The 18,594-nt window shown below is 43.5% G+C and overlaps 1 protein-coding gene across 4 annotated transcripts in view; it reads right to left on the bottom strand.

Annotated features, from left to right (window-relative positions):
* Positions 1–218: 218 nt before the first annotated feature.
* NUMBL (NUMB like endocytic adaptor protein) overlaps positions 219–18,594 on the bottom strand; it is a 54,750-nt gene continuing 36,374 nt past the window's right edge. The window contains exons 2-10 of one of the 4 annotated variants that reach the window (XR_011358680.1): positions 12,266–12,407; positions 10,980–11,054; positions 9,372–9,446; positions 8,936–9,076; positions 7,632–7,836; positions 7,243–7,542; positions 5,891–6,040; positions 4,532–5,369; positions 219–3,170 (exon numbers count right to left, since the gene is read on the bottom strand). Coding sequence is in view for 3 of the 4 variants with exons in the window: in XM_069943481.1 (XP_069799582.1) it covers positions 4,663–5,369; positions 5,891–6,040; positions 7,243–7,542; positions 7,632–7,836; positions 8,936–9,076; positions 9,372–9,446; positions 10,980–11,054; positions 12,266–12,391 (1,779 nt within the window). In the remaining variant the exon portion in view is untranslated. The other 3 variants (XM_069943481.1, XM_069943480.1, XM_069943479.1) reach the window with 3 other exon arrangements.

Below are 18,594 nucleotides of genomic sequence, written 5' to 3'. Positions count from 1 at the left end.
TCACAGACTATATCTTATCTGAATACAACTATGATCACAGACTATATCTTATCTGAATACAACTATGATCACAGACTCCATCTTAGCTGCTTTGTCCATTGGAGGCTGCAAGTACTCTGAAATCTACTTCCTGTTGCTCCGCCATGCTTTACACTGTAGCACATCACACCACACATAAATTAGACTCCAGCACACGGTTTAGACTTTTTAGGAGGTCACTGGATTTATTTTCATTTTCACAAATGTTATCATACAAATACAGAAGGATTAGATACAAAATCTGGACAGTCAGGATTTGCAGTTTGGGCGTTTAGGCTGTAAAACCGTGAAACGTGAGAATTGTAATATCTTTTGCGTATTCATCAGATTAAGTGTACCCATCAGATTAAAAAAAAACAAAAACAATGACTAAGAAAGATTGCAAGTGGCAGTGTTATTACTGAGCCTCATCCAGCATCCTGGGGCCCATCGTGTTTGTACGGCAGTGACTAACAAAGCCCCCGCATGCGCTAGTAACATCCAGTCACCATGACAGTGACTGCACAACCTGCACCTGAAATCGTGGTGGAAACACGGACGAGGAACTGGGGGAAACTATAAAGCTGGGTGCTAATGTGTAATATTATTGGGGGCCGAGTGTGAAATGTAACCAGTGACCTGACTGGTTAGTATGGGCTACTCCATTTTGTCTGCACACAGTCAGGGAGTTTGGTGGTCGTGTTCACAAGATACTTGTTAGGGCCTGTTGGCATGTCCTTAAAACATGGGTCTTAATACATAATCTGCGGCAGAGGCCACAGCTACCATGTGCCATTGACACTAAGTACTGATCCTCGGGCCTTGTCAGGCACCAAGCCGGGGAGCCATGGCTACACCCCCGCCAACAGTAAGGACTATAATAGTCTCCGAAAATGCATGAGGACAGTGCTTGAAAAGAAGAAATGATCACAGAAGGACTAGTCCATGACTTTGGCTACACCTAATGGTATCAAGGCCCATGGATATGAACTCTATTGATATGTAATAAAAATGGCTGACTGCAAATAGCGAAAACTTATCTAGTCATTTGATCGGCTGAGGTGACTTCGTCTCCATTAATGATACCTGAATACATCCAGCATGTAAATACACTCTCTTATAGGTATGCGCCTGTTATATAACGTATATGAGGATTTTATACACTCGTAGACACGTGATCTGCGTATTATAATAATCTATCATGAAGGTAAATTTACACTTTACACAGACACCTGAGTCAATTCTCCTGAATATGTACATGTATAGAGATGTGTTTATATACACATTATTTATGGTTATAGTCTATAGATATATGGCAGAAATCAGAAGTTATTCCATTTTGGGTAGGGGACAATGTTTTTGTCGTGTAGTGGAGATGAAAGGAAATTTGGCATTGTCGATCATGATTCTTTTAGAATTTTTCCCCTCTCAATTTTAGACAGCTGTCATCTCAGGGAATGGCAGGACACTGACCAATTCTTTAGACACATATACAGCAGATTATACAGTATATACATACAGACACTGACTGCTATTTCTGTCTGTGACCAGCAGATGGCGGTGTAGCAATAAAAATGTTCTTCTGAGCTATATGGTATATATGGAATGACTCCTCTTCCCTTAGCCCCCTCCCACGTTTTGGGGATTTTATGTGTATTTGGCATATATATATGTAAGATTATATGTAAAGGAAGATGCTTAGTGATGACCTGATTAGACAAAATACTCACGATGGACCCCCCCCCCCCATTCATGATACCATGAAATGAATGTCATAAACATGGAAACATTTCTCCTACTGATGAAAATACAGCTTAAAGTGAATTCCCATCATGTTACTATCTAGATGTAAAATTTTATAATCAATTTCTTATAGAAGTTATAGAAGTCCATGCTCCACTTCATTGATACAGAGCTCCAAATCCTCTGCACAGGCACAAATAAAAAAAAAATAAAACAACATGTCTGCTAGCTGCAACTTTATTGTGTTCAATGAAGACGTATGCAGAAAGTGCCCTCTAGGGGGTGCTGCAGGCTGGGAAAAATCTTATTGTCTATGTAGAGGATTTGTCATTGTGTATTCGAAAAATATATTTCTGACAGCTATAAAGACAGACTACATGATGCTTCTAGGGAGAAATTCACTTTAAATCATTACTGACAAGTTGTAGAGACATGTCAAAAGTTTTTTTTACACAGGCCGATTGTCTCCAATGAGTGTTGCCAGAAACGCTACTTTATTCGATAATCGGACCATGTAAAAATGTCAGCGATTAGCTGAGGGTCGGGAAAGCGCCCAATTCTTGGCCGATCGCATCTTTTCGATCGATACCGCTATAGGCCGCACATCTCCCTGCAGAGGATATGCATCCAACAGCAATATATTTAAATGGCCATGCAAACAACAATGTGATCATTTGTGTGGCCCGGCAGCACGATCGATCGTGCCTACTGAAGGCATTACAAACTAGCACTGATCTCGCTGATCGGCGCCCGTTTGCTTCTTAGATGGCCCCATATCGGACTGTGTAAAAGGACCTATAGTCTATAGGACCATCTGGACTGCACACACAGTTCTAACAATTGGTTGAGGTCTGAGCACTTATTCTCCGACTGATGAGAACTTTTGGGTGCCTTAATAATATGGATGATCTATTAATGTTATTTGCCCTCCTTTATTCTTCTACTAGCTATGTGTAGTGAGAAGGGTCCCCTGACATTAAGATAATCAAAAAGTGTCCCCCTGCTGGGACACCCACTGATCAGCTATATTGTGTGGGAAAACCTGGTAGTAAGTGCTCAATTTCCCTGCAGCGCCACCACAGGAGAATCTAGGTATTAGCGTCCATTTATGTTAGTGGCTTGTCTGGGTGATACAGGATAGGACAGGTCTCCATAACAAGAGATGGTCTTTGTAACCGATGTTGTAACTTTTTTAAGGTTCAGATCAGCGCTTGCTTTTGTAGTTCCGTTCTCTTAAAGTGGTTGTACTGTAATAGTAAATAAATACCTTTTCTACTGGATGTGTGTGGTATAGCAGCTCATTACCGGATCTATGTTAGATAAGTCCACTATATATAAGTCGTCTGGGTGGAAGTGGCCGGAAAAGCCCAAATCACACCATCATGTCCTTTAACTTGCAGGGTCTTCTCCTGGGAAGGCGGGGGGGGGGGGTGTCTGATTATTTGGTCAATTAACATTTCAGAAAGTTAATTTTAACAAAATGCAACAGAACTATGAAAATATATATTAAATATGGAATACATTTGGCATTTAAGTTACATGTATAAAAAAATACAAATAAAACAAAGCTACAAAAAAAACAAACAAAACATAAATGGTTCTACACAGGAAGTATAATGGTCTATGCTGCGATTCATGGTTTGGTCACATGACAGCAAAACCTAAGACATGGATTACAATTTGGCACAAAAAAATGAGATGAAACAATGAAGCGTCCCTTCCCGAACCAAAGATGTATGGACTATGCCCAGTGGAGGCAGCCATTGCTGTGGTCAGATCCAACATGGAGGTCACTGCACGGGATACAGGCTATAAAGCCAGCCACAGGCTCAGTGAGAAAAGTTTAGATCCTGATGCCCATGTAGCTCTAGAAGGGATGCCACCCACAAGTCCACTGCAATGATGTAACCTGCGCCACTTTATTACATAGATGATTTGATAACCTGGCGCCATTTACTGTATGTAGGTGAATTGGACTGATTTGCATTCTGATCCTCTTAAGATTATTGTGCAAAAAGGATTTCGTCCAATTGGTTTGCCAGCAGTAGCAATTGGAAGCTAGGATATCCCATCGCTCATTGTTGTGGGTCATCTGGACCCTGTGCAGACCAATGCAACTCACTGCCATTTAAGTGAATGACGCTGAGCTACTTTGCCTTGCGGCCCTTCATTCCAGCAATCACTCTAGTCCTCGAGGTTGAACTCCCCCCGCCCCATGCCACGCCATTTTCTACCAATATGCCATCACGGGCTATGTGTGGAATACCACCCTTGATGACTGCATCTATGGCCAGGTTTACGATTTCTTATGAGCACTTCCATGCCCCTCCAGCAGGTGGCAGAGGTTTGGATGCACATATAGATGAATAATTTAGAACAGACCTACAATATATACAAATAAATACGAGAATCTGAAACCCTGGATACAGCAACAGAGATAGCACCACATGGACAGTGAATAATGTGAGTGACATCCGCCCCACGTCCAGTACATCCCTCCTCAGCAACTCGCTATCACTTACCTCGAACCTCCTCTGCACTTACATAACCCTTCTGCCTATACACACTCCTAGAACTCTCATGTTTCCTACATCCCAGTTCCAGTCATACATTATTTCCATAAACCAAGATCTTTCTGGATTATTTCACATCCCATAAGCAGGTCTGGCAGTCCTCAGCCCTCGGTGGCTATAACACAGGTTAAAGGGGAACCCTATCCATCAATACGGACGTAGTCTTTTTGATAACATAATCTCCATGTTATACCCACCCCTGACTGGCGCCTGGAGTCTTTGTAGACACAGATTAGTTGAATGGCGGTGTATGGCATGTCCTACTGGCCGTTCCTGACCTGGCAGCTGATTCTGAACAAAGTTTAATTTCGACTTGGTGACATCTTGGCTACAATTCTATCTGGAAAGTTTTTTGAAGTTCATTGGAGAAAGGGTTGGCCATACGTTGCTGAGACTTGGATTCAAGTGCTGCCCACTGAGCTTCAAACTGGTCCACTTCCTGTGCTGTGGAGGCCAATCTCAGCTGGCTGGGGTCTGGAGGCCATGTACCATTGGCAGTGCCATTTGACTTTGGTCCTGATGGGAGAGGCTGTGATGAGGCAGGGTGCTGGACACTTGTGGTTGTAGAGTGCAGTATGCTCTGTGGGAATGGGTTGGTTTTACTTGCCAAGTTGGATGATGGTACTTGGGTGGCAGAACAAAAAACATTAGCCACCATCTGGGATGGAGTAATACCCACCACTGGCACACTTGGAGCAGGATATGAGATGCTGTTGGCCATCGGTGGGGTATAACCACCTACAGGTACATAGGCTGGTTGCATATGTGGGGCGATGAACATGCCAACCGGAGCAGGGGTGGCATCATATGAGATAGGATATGCCTGCACGCCAGCTGGTACTGCCATGGGCACAGCCACCATGGGTTGCGGCATGGGCTCATGTTGCTGTTGTTGTTGCTGCTGTTGTTGGGCTTTGGCTGCTTTTGCTACCTCTTCCAGCCATCGTTCTGCCTCAGATGGGGTTCGGCGATGGCCCATCTGGAAGTTAGAAGGGGCTGGGGTGGTCATAGCTTGATCTGTCCATCCCGGAATGTCTGGAAAGAAATAAACAAAATGAAAGATATGTCAGTATTGTATCAGTAAGGTTGTATATGTACAGTATCTCTTTGTAGCCATTTGTGTATGTGCAATGTGCAGAGGAGGCTCATAAACCTCGAGGACACATGTGGCAAACATGTTGCTCCTTAGCTGTTGCAAAACTACAATTACCATCATGCTTGGGCAGCCAAAGCTTCAGGTGTCCAGAAATGATGGAAATTGTAGTTTTGCAACAACAATTTTGAGATATATCAAAAGTTTTGATTAATCTGTGTTTGGGTGCTGCGAAACTCAATGATCACTAGAGCAAATGTGGAGAAGAGCCGAAGGAAATGGATTCTATAGAAAGTCTATGAGCTGACTCTTGCAGGAAGAAACAGCTCACAGCTCTTCTCCCTATCCTTTCTAACAATCAGTGGGGTCTCAGCACCCAGATTCCAGCTGATCTGAATGTCTGCCACGTCTCTATGACATGTCAAAAGGAAAATGGCAGATTGTGTTTATCCCAGGTACTCACTTTGTGTGGCTACATTAGGAGGGGTCATTGTTCCATTTCTGTTGATAAAGGGGTCCTCTGGTGGTTTGTTAGTGAAGGAGTTATTGATCTGGTTGCATAAGTCGGTAATTCCATCTGGATCGGGAGGTCCTGCAGGATCCCCTTCTGGAACTGAAAGAAGACAAATGGCAATCACCACAATGTGCTGATGACTTCTAAGGAGCAGATTTTACAAGTGATTCCTAGTGCAAAAGTGAGCAAATTAGAAAGTAGTTTAGAAAAAAGCCAGAGATTTGTAATTTACATCTATTAAAAACTCTTGAGTCTTCCAGTACTTATCAGCTGCTGTATGTCCTACAGGAAGTGGTGTATTCTCTCCAGTCTGACACAGTGATCTCTGATGCCATTGAAGAAACTGTCCAGATCAGTAGCAAACCCCCATAGAAAACCTCTACTGCTCTACAGACTGAAAATAATTCACCATTTCCTGTAGCACATACAGCAGCTAATAAGTACTGGAAGATTTGAGATTTTCTTTTTTTTAATAGAAGTAAATTACAAATCTCAGGCACTTTCTGGTACCAGTTGTTCTGAAAGAAAAAAAAAGTTGAACAATCCCTTTAATACTTATTCATTGAACTATGCCTTTAAAGTGACTGTACCACCAGGCCCAGGCTGAAGCACTGGAGGCGGGCCGACCCCCCCTTAGTGGGAGGAAACCCCCGCCCCTCTATGATAGGGTTCCATTGATTCTAATGGAGTCACGTCATGGAAGGGCTGGGGTTTCTTCCCACTAAGAGTGGGTCGGCCCGCCTCCAGTGCTTCAGCCTGGGCCTGGTGGTACAGTCACTTTAAGCATAGATGTTCCTTACCCAAATGTACTTTTACAAATATAAATGATCCCGCATTAGGAAACAGAGAAACCCGCAGTATGAAACCTGCCAGTCCTTCTTGCCCCTTCTCTGTCTTTAGTTTACTGCCAGCCAGGGGTGGATTAAATTTACCATAGGCCTTGGGCTGTTCACCAGGCCTGGGCCCCTCTAACCCACTGTAACCATGGCAGCACTAGTGTGGTGTTCATAGTACAGTATAGATAATGTCATAATTTATGCAAAATCAAGGTAAAAAAAGCAGTGATTATCCAGGGACAGTACACCACTTAAAGTATAAGTCTGTTTTGGTGAAACGGACTTGTTATGATCCGCTGCTGCTGCCAGATGAGGCGCTGAGTAACCATACACTCAATGTATATTTTAGGATTTTCCTAGTGTATACATAGAGTAGTGTGAATAGAGACAAAGCCTTTTTGACTAGTTTTCAATCACGTTGGGCCCCCTGATCTCCAGATTACCCTCGATTCTTGTATAGCTCACCTTGGCTCTTGTCCTGGAAGTTGGTTTTGCGCTGTAAAGTGGATGGGAGCTCATTCAGTCTCAGCGACAGCTGTCTCTTGAAGGGTGAGTTCTTCTGGCTTAAAGCAGGGAACCCTCGGAAAGATCCCTGTCTCACAAGCTGCTCCAAGGGAGCGTGTCTGCGGGGAATTGCATGTTGGCTGCCGGTTTCCCCCTTCTCAGCCGGACCTGAATGACCTTGTAGCGGAGAAGAACTCTCTGGCGGGGCAGGTATGGCCGGGATGGGGGCTGCAATCGGGGGCTGGGGTGGAGCAGCTTCAGCTAGGAGACAAAGATATCACCAGTGACTACTCAGCTCCTTGTGTTGTGCATATTCTATTGGTGAGTTGTGTTTTTTTTCATAGGTTTACCTTTCTTTTTATCCTGGGCCTGCTTCATTGCATCTTCACGCTCAGTTTGCTGTGATCCTGATGTGACACGGAAAGATCCCTCGCGGGCGAAGCTGGTACGGCTGGCATCGAAGGATGCGGTAACTCCACACTCTTTTTCTCGCTTCTGCTTCCGCTCAAGACAGGCGGCAAACGCACAGCCCACAGCGTGACTCAGGCGCTCCCCCTGTTGGTAATTGACAGGCAATGACCATGGTGTAGATGGCATAAAATACACAATGCTTTTCTGTGACTGTACTACCACTTGGTCTGTCCAAATTTTGGGCAATGAGAATTGCAATTTTCCTGATTTCTAAATTCACCAGACCACAGATTAGAGTGGGAGAATTGACTGCAAATGCAAACTTATTAAACAGATTTAGGCTAGGTTCACACTACGTATTAGACCGGCCGTTCCGTGACCCAGCCGGACTCTGCCCGGATCATCCCGGCCGATACTTAAGTGATCTTTCTGGCCATAGTGTTCTGATGCGGGTGCATCAGCGCGCACCCGCATCAGAACCTCCCGCAGGTCACAATGAAGCAAGCGGCCAGAGCCGCTTGCTTCATTGTGTGAACTGACAGACTTTCCTACGGCCGCAATTTATTGAATTGCGGCTGCAGAAAACTGACATATCAGTTCTTTGCGGTGCCGCACGGGATCCCGACCGGAGCATATACGATGTGTGTACGCACCAGCTGGGATCCCACAGAAGCAGAGTCAGTGTTCCACAACGTGAAAAGTACGGCCATTGTTGCCGATGGCAATGACAGCCGTACTTTTACATAGTGTGAACATAGCCTTACCAAACATGGTGGCCCGCCATTTTATAGGAATACTTATTAAAGGGTTTATCCAGCTAAAATCTTTTTCTTTCAAATTAACTGGTTTCAGAAAGTTATATAGATTTGTAATTTACATCTATTTAAAAATCTCAAGTTATCCCATACTTATCAGCTGCTGCACGTTCTGTAGGAATAGTTGTTTTTTTTTTGAGTCTGACACAGTGCTCTATCCTGCCACCTCTGTCCAGAGCAGTAGCAAATCCCCATAGAAACCCTATTCTGCTCTGGACAGAGGTGACAGCAGAGAGCACTGTGTCAGACTAAAAGAAAACACAATTTTCTGCAGGACATACAGCAGCTGATAAGTATGGGAAGACTTGAGATTTTTAAATAGAAGTAAATTACAAATCTATATAACTTTCTGCAACCAGTTGATTTCAAAGAAAAAAGATTTTTGCTGGCTAACCCCTTTAAATATTACAATTTACTTGAATACTCACAGAATCTTTTAGAGCCATAAAGCAATGACATATCCAGCGTCGGGTCGTTCCATCTCGACATATGTAAGAGAAGGCTTTGTCAAAGTTGCGATCTGGTGCGCAGAATGAAACCTTTTCAATGGTTTGGTCCACAATGAGATCCTGAGAACAGAAAGATCAAACTGTTCTTATCTGTTATAAAGCATTGCCACTTGGGAAGTCACCAGTTAAAGGGGCAATGCCATCTTTTCAAACATGTCTTTCCTATCACATAAGACAATTATTGGCCACACATCACTTTGTGTAATATGGAATGTGTGGCATAAGAATGATAGGGGTTAAAGGGGTATTCCAGAGAATGTGACTTTCTGCCATGTAGACTATATGGGCACCTTATGTTATGGATTATGTCAATCATAATCATGGCTTTTAGATGACTGCTCAAAATGAACCTCACCTTTGTCTTATCATCCACGACCCGTAGTCCATCGGCAGAAACCCATAAAATAGCTTTTACCGACTTCTTGCCAAGCTTAAAAAAAAAAGTAAAAATTGTTACAATTAATAGAAGAAAAAAAGATTAAAGCGACTCTGTACCCACAATCTGACCCCCCCCCCCCCCCCTTCAAAACCGCTTGTACCTTCAGATGCTTTTAATCCAAGATCTGTCCTGGGGTCTGTTCGGCAGGGGATGCAGTTATTGTGCTAAAAACAACTTTTAATCCGGCAGCGCTGTGTCTAACGGCCGGGGCTTACATTTGTTTAGCATTAGGCTGGCACCACCTCCCCTTCCTTCCTCCTCACCCTCCACATCATTAGGAATGATCTAGGAACATTTACTGCTGTTTGAGCTTTGCACAGGTGTATTAACGATCCAGCCCATGTTCATTATACACACAGAAGGGGAATAGGAAGCAATCTGCCTGGAATATTCCTAATCATGAGGTGGGTGGGGAGGAAGGACAGAGAGGGTGTGCCAGCCTAATGCATATACAAATGTAAGCCCCGGCCGTTAGACACAGGGCTGCACGATTAAAAGTAGTTTTTAAAACAATAACTGCATCCCCTGCCGAACGGACCGCAGGACAGATCTTGGATTAAAAGCAGCTATCCGAAGGTACAAGTGGTGTGGGGGGGTCAGATTGTGGGTACGGAGTCGCTTTAAGCCTGTTCATATTTCTTACAAACATCTCATTTAAAGGGGTTACACAGGCTTAGAAAACATGTCCGTTTTCTGCCACAATCAGCAATGTTCTTGTCCTCAGTTTGGGTGTGAGTTTACAATTTAGTTCTATTGAAGTGAATGGAGCTGAATTTTAAAACCACACACAGCTTGAGGACAGGGGTGGTGCTATTTTTGATAGAATGTGGCTGTCCTTTTTCTAATCCTGGATAATCCCTCTAAATTCAAGATTTTAAAAGTTCTTATATACATGATATAAATTTCCCCCTGAACCAGCCATCTACAATCTTTCCTTCTGGAGAGGTCCTGGTTTGGCTTAAACCCCAATGGAGCGTAAAGGGCCTGAAATTAAGGATATATAGTGTTGTCACATCTAGAACTATGAATTCATACATTGAATCAGTTTTATGATATGAGAAGGAGCGTATAGCAACGATCCACATGATACTGTGAACATATCGGAGAGTGCTGGATGGGCATACTGAACATAATGTATTCCATCCTCTCACCGCCCCATGTCTGGGCACAGAATGGCTGTTAGTGTCTCTTTGATGATCACTTTGGTCTCTTTCCTAATTCCTCCCCGGAATCTGCAGAAAATGTACATGCCGCCTTTCATCTTATCTTCAGCCAGCACACGCCTCAGATTTCCTGCCTCCTAATACCCGTCACCAAGTCCACATGTCTTATGCAAATACATCTACATGTGTCACTGGCTCCCTCAGACACACAAGGGTAAAAATACCCAGAGTTTCCTTTGCTCTTGTTGGACCACCCCAATGCCAGCCAAGAGGCTTTCCCCTCAGCAACGTTATCTGAAGCCGCCGTAATGAGATTTTAAATTGAGGCGTCACACTTCCCAGTGTCATTTCACAGGCTCACCAGTTTGAGTTTCTTCACAGCATCTTCGCATACGTGCATGCCTCGTGACTCCTCTACCTCCACATGCCCCAAGTACTGCGAGGAAAACACAGGAAAGATGCCATCATTCAGGGGGCAGAAACACAAGATCTTATCATGTGGTAAAGCAGTAAAGATGATGAACACTAGGGGGCAGCATAGACCACTACATTGTAATACATCAACAGTATCTAGGAGAGAGCTAGAAGACAGATAGATAGATAGATAGATAGATAGATAGATAGATAGATATGTACCTATTTATATCTGTACCTATAATATGTATACATCTATCTATTGTTATAGTACATAAATCGCATTACATCTATCTATCATTTATATTAATTTATTTATTCATCCATCCATCCATCCATCAATCCATTTAGGCATCTATTACTAATTATCTATCTATCTCCTATCTATCTATCTATCTATCTATCTATGTGTCTATCTATTCACAGGAAAGTCCAGGGCACTCCACTTGTATCAGGTGTAAAAAGGTAGTAATTTATTGTGCAAGCATAACACAGCAATCCTTGTGCGTCATTCTCAAGCGTCTATGTGTCTATCTATCATGCATCTATCTATCTATCTATCTATCTATCTATCTATCATGCATCTATCTATCTATCTATCTATCTATCTCTCTATCTCCTATGTATCTATGTGTCTATTTATTTATTTATCTATCTATCTATCTATCTATCATGCATCTATCTATCTATGTGTCTATTTATTTATCTATCTATCATGCATCTATCTATGTGTCTGTCTATCTATCTATCATGCATCTATCTATGTGTTTATCTATCTATCTATCTATCTATCTATCATGCATCTATCTATCTATCTATCAATTTATCTATCATGCATTTATCTATCATGCATCTATCTACCTATCTATTATCTATCTATATCCTATCTATACCCTATCTATCTATACCCTATCTATCTATACCCTATCTATCTATACCCTATCTATCTATACCCTATCTATCTATACCCTATCTATCTATCTATCTATCTATCTATCTATCTTTCTGCCTACCTATCTACCTACCTATCTATCTATGAAAGATAGCAATGAATACCTAAATGGATGGATGAATGGATAGATGTAATAAGATTCATGTATTATAACAATAGATAAATAGACAGTATAAATAAATATACACAGACAGATGAGAGTATAGACAGATAGATATCAGAAGACTTATGTGTAATAACAAGTGAGATATATAATGGAGGCTTTATTACTAGAAGCTTACCCTGACAGGAAAGCTGCATTTCCCTCTTCTCACAGCCTCCTCATCTGCCCCCCACTGGTGCGGTCGGCTGGCCTCTGGGACATATGTCGGCTTTTTCCTCCGTAGACTCTGCCGCAGCTTGTTCATCTCAGGAGGTGACGGGCTAAAATAGGCAAAACAACCATAAAAGTTAAGTATACAAGTCACACCGCCTCACTTTCTGTTACTTTCCTCTATACAAAACATTCTACTAAGGGAACAGCCTGCCACCTGTACCCAGACCCAGTGCTCTGCGGGCAGAATTATTACACTAAGGGGCTGAGACCTCGGTCATGTCAGCACCATAAACACAACGCCCCACAGTATCCTCCCGATACTACAAATATAATGTTACGCCTGGTGCACCTTATAGCGAAGACGAAGGCGACGCAATGTATCAGACTATAAGTTTATACTCCACCAATAGTAACAGTCTCACAACAATGCAGCTACACAAAGGTATAAACATGCCTCAAGCATCCAGCATTCCAAAGTGTTAATAATTCCCAGAATCCCAGGCTCTCCCCACCCTTCCACACATATGTTAGGCCAGATCGAAAACATATGTTGAGGGAGACATTTACCCGGAAATTGCTGGATCCAGAATGAGAGAGATCACTCTAAAAAAAAAAAAAAAAAAAGAGCAAAATAAATAAAGCAAGACCCCTCCCAGGGCGCAGGGTGATCTCCGGAGCGGCGATTAGTGGCCTGCGTTCTGTGTCACAGATAGAGATACACTCAGCTACACTTAATCTGCTGAGACAAACATGGAAAGAACAGCGGACCGGATTTAATACTGAGCCGTTAAATGAGCGCCTCTCGCCCACAACCTGGAAAAGCCAACTAAGGGGGCACTAATATCTGCAAAATCCCAGGCAGACGCAGGGAGGCAGATAAAAGTAAGAACTGCCAATAGCTGGGGGGGGGGGGGGGGGGGGGGTTATATTACACTCTAGGACATTACAATAAATTAAAAAGGATGCACAGAATTAAAAAAAAAAGAGGGTCTGTATTTAATTTTATTTATTTTTTTCCAGAAAAAGTGCCCCCCTTTTGTCCATGGGCAGCACCTGGTATTGCAGTTCAGCCCTCTTAATACTAGATAGAGCCTGAAGACAAGCAGGGGTACTGGAGGAGGGGGGGGGGGGGAACAGATCTTTTTATTCAAAATCCAGATGACCCCTTTAATAAGGACAAAATCTCTGAAAGATGTCCCAAACAGTGGGGTCCCAGTTTCTAGAGGGTGAAGACCCCTGGTATACAGCTCAGCAATGTGTGTTACTGGAAATCTCCAATGCTCAGTATTACAGATCAATGGAATTCAGGCGTTCTACAGTATTGTGGGAGCTTGGCTGAAACTTTTGTGAATGAATAATATTTGGAGGGTGGGGTGGTGGGCCAATGCCACATAATGTTTCCCCTCTAAGGGAAATGCACAATGGCCCCCATGGCAATAAAGTGTATAGTAAATAGCAGCACCCTCCCCATTTTAAGTCCTCTCAGCCACTGGGCGAGGGATCCCCTGACAACGTTTGCAACCCTGAATACATAGGAACAGCGTAGCTCCTTTTTGGTACTTTGTACGCCAATAACTGCAGTTGCCCTGTTGTCTGGCAAGTGCCATTTTTTATTTTATGATTTCGACATTCATGTTGTTTTTTACTCATTTGCACTATTTTATACTGTTTGCTATTGTTTAGACTGTAATATCAGCAGTAGGCACTGCTGGGAACCTTCCATGGGCTTGCTCTGGTCCTGTACTAGGAGAAAGAGGCCATTTAGTTTTTGAAAGGGTTTACCCAAGCTTACAAAACATGGCGGCTTTCTTCCAGAAACAGCACCACTTTGGTCCTTAGTTTGGATGTAGTCTTGCAGCTCAGTTCCATAGAAGTGAATGAAGTTGAATTGTAATACCACTTATAACCTGAGGACCGGGGTGGTGCTGTATTTTCTTATACTGCATAACCCCTTTAAAGCTAGCCTCTTTGGTGAGAGAGTTCAGTGCAGCCTCTCCTTATGAGAGGAAATAAGGAGAGCGTAGGACAATGACAACTCCTGTTTACCGTCCTGAGCCAGCTCGTGTTCACACTTGGCTGCTAAGATTTCAGTGAGAAAAGTGAGGGGTATTCACCCCACTAAATTTCAGTACCAGCCAGACATATAGATGTAATGGCCCTCCTCTGAGCTCTACCGCAGTTCACTGCCTACTCTAGGGAGAAGGACAATGGACTAGCAACAATAATGGCTTTAGTAAAGACGGCCTGCTTCAGGAACCCTAGGGGTACCATGCTCCAGGCATTTAAATGTCTCTTCGTTTTCTGTTTGTGGACTTCACCTCCTTGGTGGATTCTCACTTGGTCCATCACTGCACACAACCATCAAGGGCACCTTGAGCAAAACACCCTCAGGCAGCACTTAATGCAGAGAGTTCCATGGGGAACTACAAGTAACACCATCCCTAGTGCAATCCCCTCCCCCTCCCCTTTGAAGTTTGAGGAACCCCTGTGGAAGCCCAGTGACCAGTGACACATAGACTATGACCATGAGGACTACAAGCCTCAGCCATGTGGGCTCTTGCAACTAAGCAAATTGTGTCCTCCAGCTCAGTCTACCCAAAATCTCCCCCTCAGACTTAGAGACTTTAAAGCATTGCTGTCATTTAAAGGGATCTATCAGCAGGTTAGATGAATCTAAGCTGTTGATATCCCCCTATAGTGCCGGGGACGCTGAGGAGGAAGGCATGTGTCTTACCTACCTCCTCGGCGCTTGTCCCGCAGTTAGTCAGGGTAAACTCTGCTACGGAGCACTGCTGTGTCATCTGGCTAGCTCCCTCCATTGATTATCCTTAGAAGGGGTAGGCTGGATGATATGGCAGTGCTCCTAACGGTGCTCCGTAACTGAGTTTACCCTGACTAACAGCGCAGGACCGGTGCTGAGGAGGAAGGTAACACACATACCTTTCTCCTCAGCGTTAGATTCGTCTAACCTGCTCATAGTTCCTCTTTAAAGGGGTTGTCCAGACTTAGAAAAATATGTCAGCCTTTTTTCCAAAAACAGCACCAATCCTGTCCTCAATTTGGGTGTGAGTTTTGCAACTCAGTTCCATTAAAGTGAATGAAGTTGTAATACCATCCTCAACCTGAGGACAGGGGTGGCGCTGTTTTTGCAAGAAAGCAGTTATGCTTTTTCTAATCTTGGATAATCCATTTAACAAGACTTATGATGTGATAGACATGTGTGATCTGTGTCTACGTATTTGTTGGCACGGATATCAATACCCATTGATTTCTATGTCATGTATGGACAATAAAATTTGCAGTCAACTGCAACTTCCGACGCCCACCAAGTTATGGACTCAAATAAAGTCATGTATATTTACTCACGTTATGGATTCATCAAATCTTGTGCAGAGGGACAGTGGAGCAGTCGCCCATAGCAACCAGGTTCCAGCTTCCATTTAAAGATGAAAGCTGGAATCTGATTGGTTGCTATGGGCGACTGCTCCGCCGTCCTTTGCACAAGGTTTGATAAATCTCCCCCATAAATTCTGACAAAGCCAATTTATTGTATTGTATTTCCCATAAAGAATGCTGCAGATTTATAATATGGCCGTTCACTCCATGTATAAAGAAAATCTGGGGGCCACCATTTTTATTAATGCTTTTGCAACTGAAAGGGTTAAATGAGAGGATCTGAGAAGACTGGTGAGGAAGGAGGCGCAGGGAGAGGAAAAAGCTGGTACAATCCTCGGCACTGTGTGGAGACGAGGTTATAACCCTGTGGAGTTTGGAGTCACATGCCATTGACGGGAAAGACATTGCCCTGGATACAGGAGACATTTACAAAACTTTTGTCTTCTGTATAAACATTTAGCAGCACTGACTTGTCTGATCGCTACAGGCTGTCGGGCTGCGGCGAAGGAGAGGTGTCTTAAGGTGACCCCATTGTGGGAGGGGCTGAGGCCCAGGGATCCATTTCGGGAAAAAAAATTGTGGGATTGTGCACAGATACATACAATGGCAGGGAAACAGTTCTGGCAAAGCTGAACTTTATCCAGGCCATCTTCCTAAAGGTTATACCACAGGCCTATCCTTGTGAGACCAGTGAGACTTAGGTATACCCATCTACTGTTCATAAAGTCTAGTCAGAAGTGGTCCTCATGGACGAATAGCAGCCAAAAGGTTATACCTGCAACATGGAAACAAGGCTAACAACTTAAAGGGGTTATCCAGTGCTACAAAAACATGGCTAGTTTTCCCCCTCTCTTGTCTCCAGATTGGGTGGGGTTTCAAACTTAGTTCCATTGAAGTTTACTTGACAAAGACCCCATTGAGGGTTCAAACATTGTATTTTCTGTAAGCTTGGCTTTCAATAAAGATTAAAGTTAAATCATCACTGGACGCTGTGGTGCCTCTTTTTACAAGCTATGTTAGCCCTCCCAGGGATTCTAGGCTCTCCAGCTTGCATCCCTCCACCTTTACCTACCAGGGTCCATTGGTGCTGCTGACTAGAGATGAGAGAACCTGGAGCATGCTGGAGTCCATTCGAACCCGAACGTTCGGCATTTGATTAGCGGTGGCTGCTGAACTTGGATAAAGCCCTAAGGCTATGTGGAAATCATGGATATAGTCATTGGCTGTATTCATGTTTTCCAGACAACCTTAGAGCTTTATCCAAGTTCAGCAGCCCCAGCTAATCAAATGCCGAACGTTCGGGTTCGGATCGACTCGAACCTGAACCCGGTTCGCTCATCTCTGCTGACCCCATCCACCCTCCAAAAGCAATGTTATGAGACATGTTAAAAGCTACTGATCGCAGCGGGGCTCCACACCCGGATGTCAAGATACAGCTGGGGAAACTGCATAGCAGTGCGCTCCACTCCCTGGCTGGCCAAAGAATCAGACGGTACAGTCATTAGACTGTAATGACACGAAAGAGTCAAAACTGATTGACAGCCAAGGAGAACTGCGTGCTGCTGTGCACTCCCCCCCCCTCACCTGTATCTTGGGATCGCTGTGGGTCTCACATGCGACATGTCAAAAGTTACTACAAACAGTGACGCTTTATGGCCATCTTCATCTATTTTTACACTGCGTTTTGCAGTGTTTTTTTTTTTTCTAAGCTATATGTCAAGGGAATTTTTTTCCAAGCATACCTCTGATGTACATCTCAATGACACCCAATCCTCATATATATCACCTAAACAAAGCCTGATATGAGCCTGATTCTTGTGGCCTTTGTGGGTTATTAATGTACAAGGAAAAAAATTTCAATTGCCAGTGCTGCCCCCCCCAAAAACAATGTGAGGAGTCCAGGATGTAAAAATAAAGAAAATTTATCGTAAAATTATATATTTTTTAATTATTTATGTATTTTACAATGCATTTTCTTTATTTTTACACTTGGACTCTTCCCACTGTTTTTTTGGGGAGTGCTGGTAATGGCCAATTGGCATTGTTGTGCGTTGGGAGCTTCCCGCATGTTCTCTAGCGAGCACTGGCAGCTGTGCCACGTTACAGGACGTTCCATACCCAATATCACCTGTACCCTGTACCTCAGGGTGATATGCACAAATCCCAAGGAGATCTGTTCACCTGCTCTACTGCATACACCTTTACAGTTTCATACGAGGCACCACCTCTTGCCTTATGTGTGAAAACAACCTGACCCACACACTTCTGCTTTTTTATGCTGCAAAAAGAAAAGCCAACCTGTAATTTCTTGTAGGAGAATGGCTTCCTTGGAAGTAGTGATCTGTGATAGATGACTTCTGCCACTTCTGGGACAGTAGGTTTGTATTGCTGAACCATAAGAATTCAGAGGCACGCCATGTGTCAAGATTTGTGGGGCGGCTCACAATCTGAGAGGCACTGACCTAAACCATACTTGGCCATACGGTCAATATTCATACCTTATAGAAGGTGCTGTCCTCATGCTACTGCCCATAACAGCACCCACAGTAGGGACGAGCACTTCATATATCAGTTTTCTATGTGAGGACTCGAGGCTGATACATTTTAGCTGCTCAAACTGTTAGCGAGGGCAAATTATTTGTAATAATGTGCATTTAGCTCACAGAGCATTGCTCAGACCGGATCTATCAGTACCTAGCCCCATGTCAGGAGTGCTAGGTCTGTACTGGGTTTAAATCACCAGACTCTTTACACTCCCCGACAGCAAGAAAAGTTGAAACGTAAACTATTGAAACTATTTTGTGACATTTTACGACAATCAAGCTTTATTTACATACACGGGTAAGCCCCTTTAAGAGACAGTAGATGTAGTAATGTGTGTGGCCTTGTATGTGGGGT

The sequence above is a fragment of the Dendropsophus ebraccatus genome, chromosome 10 (genome assembly GCF_027789765.1).
Source record: "Dendropsophus ebraccatus isolate aDenEbr1 chromosome 10, aDenEbr1.pat, whole genome shotgun sequence".
Taxonomy (NCBI): domain Eukaryota; kingdom Metazoa; phylum Chordata; class Amphibia; order Anura; family Hylidae; genus Dendropsophus; species Dendropsophus ebraccatus.
Note: the sequence above shows the minus strand (reverse complement) of the source record. Positions and strands in the feature narration are given on the sequence as shown.